The sequence below is a fragment of the Lepidochelys kempii genome, chromosome 13 (assembly GCF_965140285.1).
Source record: "Lepidochelys kempii isolate rLepKem1 chromosome 13, rLepKem1.hap1, whole genome shotgun sequence".
NCBI classification, from domain to species: domain Eukaryota; kingdom Metazoa; phylum Chordata; order Testudines; family Cheloniidae; genus Lepidochelys; species Lepidochelys kempii.
The window spans coordinates 42,334,411-42,346,894 of NC_136392.1; the positions used below are offsets into that span (position 1 = coordinate 42,334,411).

At 63.2% G+C, this 12,484-nt stretch overlaps 1 protein-coding gene across 1 annotated transcript; it reads left to right on the forward strand.

Moving 5' to 3' along the window:
• Window positions 1-2,158: 2,158 nt before the first annotated feature.
• SALL2 (spalt like transcription factor 2) lies at window positions 2,159-11,579 on the forward strand. The gene is made up of 5 exons (XM_073308833.2): window positions 2,159-2,231; window positions 5,673-6,176; window positions 8,092-10,358; window positions 10,515-10,913; window positions 11,293-11,579. The coding sequence occupies exons 1-4, from the start codon at window positions 2,159-2,161 to the stop codon at window positions 10,893-10,895; spliced, it is 3,225 nt and encodes a 1,074-aa protein (XP_073164934.2). The 3' UTR covers window positions 10,896-10,913; window positions 11,293-11,579.
• Window positions 11,580-12,484: the final 905 nt, after the last annotated feature.

Sequence of the window (12,484 nt, forward strand, 5' to 3'; positions counted from 1 at the left end):
CCATATTCCCTCTCTCTGTCTCACTGCCCCCCCCCCCCCCACAAACACACTCTCTCTCTCTCACACACACACACACAATCAGTTTTGGTATCTGAGTTCCTCTCTCTCTCCTGACCCTTCTCTTCAGGCCCCAGGGTTTCCTGGGGCCAGACAAATTGGCTGTGTATGCCCTCCACAGACCCCCCACTCCCCAGCACAGGGGCTGGGGTGCAGCCTGCCGTTTCCTCCTCCCCTCAGCCCACTGGCCTCATCACAAGCCCCCTTGTCTTTGTGCAGTCAAGGGAAGCTGCGTAGGGCTGGGTGTGAGGCGCTGGAGAGCACTAACTCTGCCCAGGGATGCAGGGAGGGGGCCAGGGACAGATCCAAGGGGATGTATGGGGGCAAAGAGCTAGAGCTGCCTCTGGGCCTCTCTGCTCAGCCCCATGGCAGGACTGGGGGTGTTCTGTGCTCGTAGCCATGAGGGCCTGTATTTTCAGACACTTCTAGACACTGGGGGCCTGCTGTCCAGTGGGGCCCCTCAGGAGTTGCTCAGCTCCTGAAAGAGACTTCTCAAGCCAGGCACCAAAAACTTGGGGCCACTTTTGAAAACCAGTGCCCCGCTTCTGCTCAGTGGTTTACAAAGGGATTAGGGGAGGAGCACGGTCCCTGTCTCTGCCCTGGTATCCACTCCCAGCAGCTCCCCTGCTGGAACTGACGCTCCTACACACACACAGGGGCCAGCCACACCTCGGGGGCAGAGAACTTCACCCTATGGGCTGCAGCAGCTTAGCTGCCATGCATGTGTCAGGGAGGCTGGACAGGAAGGGATGAAGATTAAAGTCCATGGGAGACCATCCCCCTCTCCCCTGCAGTACCCCCTTAACAGAGTGAGTGGGGCCCTATGGAAACACAGCCCCCCTGCACCCCCTTTATATGGAAAGCATGGCCGTATGGGTAAATGCAGCCCCCCCGCACACACACCCTGCACCCCCTTTACACGGAAAGCATGGCCCTATGAGAAACACAGCCTCTCCCCCCACTCCACCCCCTTTATACAGGGAGGGGCCCTGCACCCCCTAAAAATCCCCATCCCCCTTTCTCCAGCCCCAGTGCATGAGTCTCCTCTCAGCTGCATGAATGGAAGGGGCAGGCATGGCTCCCATAGGCAGCAAGTTGGGAGGTTCTCAGAGCCCCCCCCCATCCCCATCCCCCCAACCCCTCCCCACTGAGCCACACACAGCAGCAGCCTGTCTCAAAGGGGCCCTTTCTGAGGGTTTTTTCGAAGTCTTTTCCCCCTTTGTGCTGCGGCTTCATTAACATTCCCGCAGCGCCAGCTCTGCTGAGGCCTGGGCTTTTGTGGTGCTCGGAGAGGTCAGGAGGCCGCGGGGAAGAGGTGAAAAGAAAAGGGGAAGAAAGAGGAAGGAAGGGTGTCATGGGGGGGAGACGGGGGGAGACGACAGGGCGGGAGGAGGGAGGGGGCATGTGCTGGGGGGGGCTCTGCTGCATGGCATGGGGTGAGGGGCTCAGTAGGGGGCGCCCTCCGGACCGTCAGTGCTGACCCCAATGCCCCAGTGCGGCAGGAGGGGCAGGTTTGGGGAAGTGATGCCCACTTGGTGAGCGGTAAGGGGATGCTGCGTTTGCCCGAATCGGGGTATTAAAGCCAGTGCCACGGTTCAATCCCAAGTCGCATCCTGCCAAGTTCTGCCTGCGGTTCCCTGCCTAGGGGAGGCACCTTCACGTCCCATCCTAACCCCCGTTTCGGCAAAATTAAACACCCTCCAGCCCTCCAGAGCCTGTAGCGCTGCGAAGCAGCTGTTAAACTTTCCTCTGCCCCACCCCAGAGGCAGCTGCATCTCAGCCTCAGGCCAGGGCTCTCTGCAGAACCAGCCCAAGTGTCGTAGCTCTGGACCAGGCCGGCCCTGGGTAACCAGCCACCCCACCCAGCGCCCGAGCTCTGCCCGGCAGGAAGGGGTTAAGGAGCCTTCGCAGCCCCAGGCACAAAAGAGACCCGAGTGACCGGCCAGATTAGGACTTCGCCTTGCCAATGAGGGCGCAAAGGAGGGGGCGTGTCCCTGCTCCGGGGAGGGGGCAGAGACCCCGCCTGGGAGACTCCCGGTGCCCACTGGCTCCCAAGCCGAGCGGCAGACCCAGGGGTGCCCGGCCCGGCGCCCCCGCGGGGATGTCTCGCCGCAAGCAGCGCAAACCCCAACAGCTCATCTCAGACTGCGACGGGTCCACGGCCTCCGAGAACGGTGGGTGCCGGGGGGGCCTGGCAGGTGTTGCTCGGAGGGGGGGGGCTGGGGCCGGCAGGGGGGCAGGGCAGACGGGGCAGGGGGAGTTCCCAAACTAAGTGAAACTCTCCAAAGTCTCCAACTCCCACGGGCTGTGCCCCTGCGCCCCTGCTCTGTCTAGGTCTGTATCCCCCTGCACCCCCTCATCTGTCCCCTGCACCCCGTCTAGCTCTGTATCCCCCTGCACCCCATCTATCCCCTGCACCCCCTCATCTGTCCCCTGCACCCCATCTAGCTCTGTATCCCCCTGCACCCTCATCTGTCCCCTGCACCCCTCTAGCTCTGTATCCCCCTGCACCCCTCATCTGTCCCCTGCACCCCATCTAGCTCTGTATCCCCCTGCACCCTCATCTGTCCCCTGCACCCCTCTAGCTCTGTATCCCCCTGCACCCCTCATCTGTCCCCTGCACCCCATCTAGCTATGTATTCCCCTGCACCCTCATCTGTCCCCTGCACCCCGTCTAGCTCTGTATCCCCCTGCACCCTCATCTGTCCCCTGCACCCCTCTAGCTCTGTATCCCCCTGCACCCCCCATCTGTCCCCTGCACCCTGTCTAGCTCTGTATCCCCTGCACCCCATCTATCCCCTGCACCCCCTCATCTGTCCCCTGCACCCCATCTAGCTATGTATTCCCCTGCACCCTCATCTGTCCCCTGCACCCCATATAGCTCTGTATCCCCCTGCACGCCATCTGCCCCCTGCACCCCTCATCTGTCCCCTGCACCCCATCTAGCTCTGGATCCCACCGGACCCCGCATCTGTCCCCTGCACCCCATCTAGCTATGTATCCCCCTGCACCCCTCATCTGTGCCCTGTACCCCATTTAGCTATGTATCCCCCTGCACCCCCTCATCTGTCCCTTGCACCCCACCTAGCTTTCTGTCCCCTGCACCCCATCTAGTTATGTATCCCCCTGCACTCCCTCATCTGTCCCCTGCACCCCCTCATCTCTCCCCTGCATCCCATCTAGCTATGTATCCCCTGAACTCCCTCATCTGTCCCCTGCACCCCCTCATCTCTCCCCTGTACCCCATCTAGCTATGTTTCCCCTGCTCTCCTCATCTCTCCCCTGCACCCCACTTAGCTTTCTGTCCCCTGCACCCCCTCATCTATCCCCTGCGCCCCATCTAGCTATGTATCCCCCTGCACCCTTCATCTATCCCCTGCACCCCGTATAGCTCTGTATCCCCAGCACCCCTCATCTGTCCTCCAGCACCCCATTTAGCTATATATCCCTCTGGCACCCCCTCATCTGTCCTCCGGCACCCCATCTACCTATGTATCCCCTGCACCCCCTCATCTGTCCCCTGCACCCTTCATCTCCCTTCCGGCACCCCATCTAGCTATGTTTCAGAGTAGCAGCTGTGTTAGTCTGTATCCGCAAAAAGAAAAGGAGGACCTGTGGCACCATAGAGACTAACACATTTATTTGAGCATCTAGCTTTGTATCCCCCTGCACCCCCTCATCTGTTCTCTGGCACCCCATCTAGCTCTTTATCCCCCTGCACCCCCATCTGTCCCCTGCACCCCGTCTAGCTCTGTATCCCCCTGCACCCCATCTGTCCCCTGCACCCCATCTAGCTCTGTATTCCCCTGCACCCCCCATCTGTCCCCTGCACCCAGTCTAGCTCTGTATCCCCCTGCACCCCCATCTGTCCTCCACACACCGTCATCTCTCCCCTGCACCCCCTCATCTGTCCTCCAGCACCTCATCTAGCTGTGTATGCCCTGCACCCCTCATCTGTCCCCTGAACCCCTCATCTATGTATCCCCTGCACCCCCTCATCTGTCCCCTGGCACCCCATCTTTGTATTCCCCCCTGCACCCCCTTACCTGTCCCCTGCACTCCTCATCTGTTCCCTTCACTCTTCTGTCTATGTATCCTCCTTGCCCCACCTCATCTGTCCCTCCCCACCCTTCATCTATGTGTCCCTGTGCAGCCTTCCACCTTCTCCTGCCCCCCCATCTGTGTGTATCCCCTGCACCCCTCATCTGTCTCTGGCACCCCCTCATTGCTCCTCCAGTGCCACATCTAGCTATGTATGCCCTGCACCCCACATCTGTCCCCTCCTACACGCTTTTCTACCTGTCCATCCACCCACCCATCCCTGTCCGTCCGTCCGTCCGTCTGTCTCTTCCCCACTCTGTGCAGCACAGGTCCCCTCCCAGCCCCCTCGGGACCCTTTGTGCGGTTGCTAGGTAACCCTGTGAGCCCTGGAAATCTTCTCTTGTGTTGAGTTTGGGGTTTTTCTTCTTGGGTCTTTGGCTGCAGCAGAGGGAGCCGGAGAAATGGGCCGGGGCTCCCTGGGAGGGGCTGGTCAGAGCGAACATGCCCCCCAGTCCAGTGTCTGTCTGTCTGGTGTCAAACAGCAGGGCCCCACGGGCGTGAAGCCCCAGCTGGGTACACTGACCCCTGCTGCTCCAGAACAAGCGAGGCTGGATCCCGGGCTGGTGTAAACCTGCATGAGGGAAGCCAAGCCACCTTGGGGGAATCTGCCCCCCAGCTTCTGGGTCACCAGGTTCTCCCTGAACCTGCTGGCTTGGCTTGTGACAGTGCTTCGAGCCCTGCGGGTACACAGAGCTCTTCCAGGGGGTACCTTAACTCATCTAGAGATTGGCCTAGTTTTACAACAGGCTACAGAAAACGGGCTAGGGAAGTCCGGACAAAGGAGCATAGCGTCCAATAACTGGTTTATACCGCTCTCTACGCTAGACACGGAAATGTCGGAACAATAGTGATGTGCCGGTTGATTTACTGTATAATTACAGGGTAAAAGCACGGAAGTCGGCCATTGTTCAGTACTAGTGTGGCTGGGCCACTCTTCTATTTTCATGTCTGATGTTTAAGCAAGTAGTTTTTAAGTGTGGTGAAACTTGGGGTTACACAAGACAAAGGGGTACAGTCGTCTGGAAAGGTTGAGAGCCACTGGCCTAGGGGTCTCCTTCCACAACCCCACCTCCACCTGTCCCCCTGGGTGGCAGCTGCCCTGGGCATGCAGGAGGGCGGCTGTGGGGGAGTATCGGGGAGCAGGGACCCACAGCTGGGATCTACAGGGTGCAGGGACACCCCACACACACACACGTATAGGAGGGCGCAGGGACCCCTGTTGGATTTGAGGCACAGGGACCCCCAGCTGGTCTCGGGGACCCCCCAGGCATTGGGCTCAGGGATGCCCGGCTGGGCTCGGAGCTCGGGAACCCCCGGCTGGATTCGGGGACCCCTGGGCATTGGGCGCAGGGACCCCCGGCTGGGCTCAGGGACCCCACGGCTGGATTCAAGGCGCAGGGACCCCCAGGCGTCGGGGGACAGGGAACCTTGGCTGTGCTCGGGGCACAGGGACCCCCAGGCATAGAGGTGCAAAGACCCGCAGTTGGTCGCGGGGACCTCACAGCTGGATTCAGGGCACAGGGACCCCCGAGCATCGGGGCGCAAGGACCCCTGGCTGGGCTCGGGGACCCCACAGCTGGATTCAGGGCGCGAGGACCTCCCGGACATCTGGGCACAGGGAACCCTGGCTGGGCTCGGGGCACAGGGACCCCCGGGCATAGAGGCGCAAGGACCCTCAATTGGGCGCGGGGACCCCACAGCTCGAGTCAGGGCGCGGGGGACCCCAGGCATCGGGGCGCAAGGACCCCTGGCTGGGCTCCACACGGAGCGGGCCCCCGTGCGTCGGAGCGCCCGCAGCGCTGGCCCCGGGCTCGCCGCCCCGGACTCCGGACACCAGAGGTCCCTGCAGCCCCGGCGGGTCGGATCCGCTCCGGCTCCTCCCTGCATCCGCCCCTCCTCCTGCTTCCTCCCCCCGCATCCTCCTTCTCCTCCGCCCGGAGCGCGCAGGCCCCGCGCCCGGACCGCCCCGCGCCCGCAGCTCCAGCGCCCGGGGACACGGGCCATGGCGGAGCCCGCAGGTGCGGTACTGTCCCTCGGCCCGCCCGCCTGGGACCGGCCCCGGGCCGCCGCCGCCGGGAGGGGGGAGCGGCTCGTCCGGCCTCTGTCCGTCCATCCCCTGCACCTTTCTGTCTGTCCCCTGCACCTTCTGTGTGTCTGTCCTTCCATCCGTGCGTCCCCTGCACCGTCTGTCTGTCCCCTGCACCTTCTGTGTGTCTGTCTGTCCGTCCGTGCATCCCCTGCACCTTCTGTCTGTCCGTTCATCCGTGCATCCCCTGCACCTTTCTGTCTGTCCCCTGCACCGTCTGTCTGTCTGTCTGTCTGTCTGTCCGTCCGTGCGTCCCCTGCACCTTTCTGTCTGTCCCCTGCACCTTCTGTGTGTCTGTCTGTCTGTCCGTGCGTCCCCTGCACCTTTCTGTCTGTCTGTCCGTGCGTCCCCTGCACCTTTCTGTCTGTCTGTCCCCTGCACCTTCGGTGTGTCTGTCTGTCCGTGCGTCCCCTGCACCTACCTGTCTGTCTGTCCGTCCATCCGTGCATCCCCTGCACCTTTCTGTCTGTCCCCTGCACCGTCTGTCTGTCTGTCTGTCTGTCCGTCCGTGCGTCCCCTGCACCTTTCTGTCTGTCCCCTGCACCTTCGGTGTGTCTGTCTGTCCGTCCGTGCATCCCCTGCACCTTTCTGTCTGTCCCCTGCACCTTCTGTGTGTCTGTCTGTCCGTGCGTCCCCTGCACCGTCTGTGTGTCTGTCCGTCCGTGCGTCCCCTGCACCTTTCTGTCTGTCCCCTGCACCTTCTGTGTGTCTGTCTGTCCGTGCGTCCCCTGCACCGTCTGTGTGTCTGTCCGTCCGTGCGTCCCCTGCACCTTTCTGTCTGTCTGTCCCCTGCACCTTCGGTGTGTCTGTCTGTCCGTGCGTCCCCTGCACCGTCTGTGTGTCTGTCCGTCCGTGCGTCCCCTGCACCTTTCTGTCTGTCCCCTGCACCTTCTGTGTGTCTGTCTGTCCGTCCGTGCATCCCCTGCACCTTTCTGTCTGTCTGTCCGTGCGTCCCCTGCACCTTTCTGTCTGTCTGTCCCCTGCACCTTCGGTGTGTCTGTCTGTCCGTGCGTCCCCTGCACCTACCTGTCTGTCTGTCCGTCCATCCGTGCATCCCCTGCACCTTTCTGTCTGTCTGTCTGTCTATCTATCTGTCCCCTGCACCTTTCTGTCTGACCCCTGCACCTTCTGTGTGTCTGTCTGTCCATCCGTGCGTCCCCTGCGCCTTTCTGTCTGTCTGTCCATCCGTCCCATCCATGTGCCCCTGTCTGTCCATCCCTACCTCCCCTGCACCCTCTGTCTCTCTGTTCCCCAGCACCTTTCTGTCTGTCCGTGCATCCATCCTCTGCAGCCCTCTGTGTCTGTCTGTGCATACATCCCCTGCACCCTCTGTCTGTCCGTCCCTCCCCTCTGCCCCTCTGTCTGTCTGTCCATATGTCTCATGCATCCCAATGGGATTATTCCTGATTTACACCCTGGGAAAATGAGAACCGGGCCCTGTCTCCCTCTCAGCCTGGGACCTGACCCCCCTCTGGACTCCCTTGTGCCGGTGAGGGGTGGGCATGCGTGGCACCAGGGGGTGCCGTGCGGGGAAAGCCAGCTAGGCACTGTGTTCTGAGCGGGGAAGGGGGAGGACTGCATGGAGGGGACTTGGGGGAGGCAGCTCCCCAGCCCTTATGCAGCCTTGAGGGGAGCAGGCTCCTCTGCCCCCTATAGCTTTGGGGGGATGTAGGGACACCCGCTATAGTTACGGGGGAGATCTTAGGTTCCTGTATAGATATGGGAACTGTCTCTGGTTCCCCTATGGTTTGGGGGAGTTGCGGAAGCTCTGGGTTGCAGGGGACTCCCCTGGCATTGCCACTCCAAGGTCTGACCCTCTGTCTCTCTCTCTCTCCCTCTCTCCACAGGGGACACAGGTGACGAGGCAGCCCCGTCCTGCCCCACGGAGCTTGCTGCCCACCGGGACACCTGTCACCCCGAGCAGCCCCCTCCCTCTTCCTCCTCCTCGGCCAACGGGCAAGACAGCGCTGGCTCTTCCTCCTCCTCCTCCTCCTCCTCCTCTTCCTCCTCCTCGGAGCCCCGGCCCGACAGCCCCCCGGGCATGGAGACAGAGACGGCTCCTCTGGCCAGCAATCCCTTGGCCCCGGACCCACCCCCTCCTCGGCCGCCACCGCCCCTGGCTCCACCAGCTGCCCCCCCACACTCTGGGCACCTCAACATCCCCCTGATCCTGGAGGAGCTGCGGGTGCTCCAGCAGCGCCAGCTGCACCAGATGCAGATGACGGAGGAGATCTGCCGGCAGGTGCTGCTGCTGGGCTCCTTGGGGCAGTCAGCCCCCTCGGCCCCTGCCTCAGAGCCAGCCCCGGGAGCCTCCCACCAACCCAAGGCCCCCTTGCCTGTCTTCTCCATCAAGTCCGAGCCGGTGAGGACCCAGGTGTCGGGCTCCCCAGAGGTGCCCAAGCCCACCTTTTTCCACCTCTACCACCCCTTCCCTGGCAGCGCCAGGGGCCCCAAAGCAGAGCCCATCCTGGCCCCAGCGTTCCCTACCACAGGGCTCCTGGCCGCCCAGTGTCTGGGGGCAGCACGGGGCCTGGAGCAGGCCACCTCCCCAGGGCTGCTGCGGCAGAAGAACGGGGCCGGGGGAGCTGAGCTGGGGCTGGAGGAGAAGCCGGGGGGTCGGCACAAGTGCCGCTTCTGCGCCAAGGTCTTCGGGAGCGACAGCGCCCTGCAGATCCACCTGCGCTCCCACACGGGCGAGCGCCCCTACAAGTGCAACGTCTGTGGCAACCGCTTCACCACCCGGGGCAACCTCAAAGTGCACTTCCACCGGCACCGGGAGAAGTACCCCCATGTCCAGATGAACCCCCACCCGGTCCCGGAGCACCTCGACTACGTGCTGACCGGCGCCGGGCTGCCCTATGGCATGTCCGTGCCGCCGGAGAAGGCCGAGCCGGGTGAGGAAGCAGCGCCCCCCGAGCGCAAGGGGCTGAGCGCCACCGAGAGCCTGACACTGCTCTCGGGCACCGCGGCCGGGGGCACAGCCGCCACTCAGACCCTGCCCGTCTTCAACAAGCTGGTGCTGATGAAAGCGGCCGAGGGGCGGGGCAAGGGGGACGAGAACACGCCGCCGGGGCGGGAAGCAGAAGGAGCCCGGGTGCCCCTGGGCAAGCTGCCCAGCTGGGCCCTGCTGGCCAACCACTTCAAGGCGGGCAGCACCGGCTTCCCCTTCCCCTATGTGCTGGAGCCGCTGGGAGCCTCCCCCTCGGAGACCTCCAAGCTGCAGCAGCTGGTGGAAAAGATCGACCGACAGGGGGCCTCGCCCGGAGCCAGCCCGGCGGCCCCCTCGGCCTCCTCGCCGCCCTCCTCTTCCTCCTCGGGGCCCAACCAGTGCGTGATCTGCCTGCGGGTGCTGAGCTGCCCCCGGGCACTGCGCCTTCACTATGGGCAGCACGGAGGGGAGCGGCCCTTCAAGTGCAAGGTGTGCGGCCGGGCCTTCTCCACCCGGGGCAATCTGCGAGCGCACTTCGTGGGCCACAAGGCCAGCCCGGCTGCCCGAGCCCAGAACTCCTGCCCCATCTGCCAGAAGAAGTTCACTAACGCCGTCAGCCTCCAGCAACACGTCCGCATGCACCTCGGGGGCCAGATCCCCAATGGAGCCCTGCTGCCTGAGCCCCCCGCTGCCCCAGGGGAGGGCCCCCGCCAGCCCGAGGGTCCCGCCCCGCAGAGGGACGAGGAGGAGCTGTCGGAGGAGGAGGAGGAGGAGGAGGAGGAAGGCAGCGATGAGGACTCACTGGACAGCAGCACGGAGAAGGCCATGGGGGGCGAGGAGAGGGCGTCCAGCCCGGAGGAGGAAGCAGCCCCAGCTCATGCCAAGGAAGAGGAGGATGCTGGGAAGCCAGAGGTGGGGGGAGCAGCTGATCGCAGCCGCTCGCCTCCTGCGGGAAGGAGCCCCCCACCGGCCACGGAGGGAGAAGGGGACCCTAGCGCCCAGAAGGCAGAGGAAGGAGGAGACAGAGCACAGGAGGGAGAGGAGGAGGGGGCAGCAGGGGCTGGAGCCGAAGAGCCACGGGCCAGCCAGGCCAAAGAGGGGGTGGCACTGGCCTGTGGGGTATGCAAGGAGGGATTCCCTGACGGGGCAGCACTGCGTAAGCACGCCCTGGCAGCCCACCACCAGGTAAGGGAGCCCCTGCTCCTCACCCCCTATTCGCGAGACTGTCCCCTGCCTCTCTCCCTGCTCGAACCTCCCCCATCTGCCCTTGCCTTTACCCAGGGCCCTCGGTCTCCCTTGAGATTGAATGGGCTCCCCTGTCTGTCTCTGTCCCGGTGGCAGGTTCCCCTGGGCAGCACAGCGTGGAGCTGCGGCACAGCACGGCGTGGCCGGCGTCTGGTCCCAGAGGCCCTAGCAACACCGGGAGGCACAGCAAAGCTGCAGGAGTTCCTGGCGCGGGATGTGCCGGCCCAGCTGGTGGGGCCCCTGTCCTTCTGGAACCAGTACACGGCCTTCATCGCAGGGGGGTGCCTGGCTGCCAAGACCTGCCGGGGCCCCCCCATCACCGCTACCCCCTCCTCCTCCACTGCACCCCCTGTGCTTTTTGGCCCGGCCGCTGTGCCCAGCAAGGCAGCACCCCCCGAAGCCAAGGAGAAGCCGGCGGGAGGACCCCCAGCTGCAGGGGAGGCTGCCCCAGAGAGCCAAGGCAAAGCGGAAAAGTAGCCTACAGGCCCTCAGCAGGTAACATCCTTCCTTCCCCAGGGAACAAAGAGAGGAGGAGCTTGACCCCAAAGTCCAGCCCAGCTGTGATGGGGGGCTGCCCCAGAGACACAGGGAATCCCCCCAGCCTTCCCAGCCATGGCACAGCTCTTTCCCCAATTTAGCCACTTCTTGGGGGGTGGGGAGCTGGGAGGGTGGAAAGGATGGGGGCCAGGGCAGACTAGGGGTCACTTGGGAGAGGGCTGGGGTAGGAGGTTGCTCGGTGGGATGGATTTGGGGTCAGAGGTCAGTCAGTAGGAGGGGTAGATGTCAGAGGTCATGCCATCAGTTTGGGGGTTGTGCGACCCCACTCTGCCCAGCAGTGCTGCCCCCTAACCCCATCTCTCTCTCTCTCCTCCAGGGGGCGCCAGCCCTGGCGTGCTGCAAGAGGCACCAGCCCCCGCGAGGGGATCAGGCATCGGGGATGCGGCCCCCACACAACTTTAGTGGCATTTTAGTCTTTTACTTTTACTGTAGCTCAGAGGGGACTGGGCGGGGGGCAGGACCCTGGCGCAGGGACCGGGGCTCGTCCCAGCCACCCTGGACCCATAGTGAAGTGCCCTCTAGTGTAGAACAAAGGCCCAGCCTCTCTGGCCAGGGTCAGCGGGACTTTGTCTGCGTCCATCATTAAAGCAGTTTGACAAATCCCCAGAGACTCAGGTCTTATTCTTCCCAGGGACGGGATGCGGGGGGTGAGTAGGGAGATTCAGACTTTTCTCTGCATCACACACACAGAGCAGAGCTTGTCCCTTCCAGCAGGGGGCAATAGGGGTACACAGACACATGGCAGGACTCGTCCCTCCACCAGGGGGCAACAGGGAAACACACACCCACACAGAGCAGAGCTTGTCCCTTCCAGCAGGGGGCAGCAGGGACAGACAAACAAATGGCAGGACTCGCACACAGGGCAGGGCTTGTCCCCTCCAGCACAGGGAAGCAGGGACACACACACACACACACGGCAGGGCTTGTCCCTTCCAGCAGGGGTCAGCAGCGACATATACACACTTTGGTCGCCTCATTACCTCCAGTGTGACTAAGGAGCCAGGCCCATGTGGCTGGGGGCTGTAACACGCTCATGTTCCCTGTGGATCGACACTGGGGGGCAAGAGGGGGATTGCACACACTCCCCAGCGGATTACCAGTACTGCCTATCTCCAGCCCTGCTCCCTGCATCCAGGCCGGGCTCTTTTCCCCTCCCCTGCCAGTTTCACATAATGCTCCTCAGCTGCTTGAGCCTGATCCAGCCAGAGCTGCTTGGAGGCCTCTGATGAGGGGAACGTCCAGCCACCGCTAATCCCCAGAGTCATCCCCCCTTCCTTCTCCAACTCAGCTGTTCTTCCCTCCCCTCCTATCTTGCCATCCCTGTTTCATTTTCCCTCCCTCCTGCATCTGCCAGCTCTTCCTGTCTCTCTCCAGCCCCCTCACCACGGCAGATTAGCTGCCCCCTCAGCCCAGGTGCCATGCTAAAGTCAGGGGCAGGGAAGAGTTCTTTATCCCCAGGAGGGACCTAGGGCTAGATTCAAGGACAGTGAGTCTGTGGCGGAACTGGG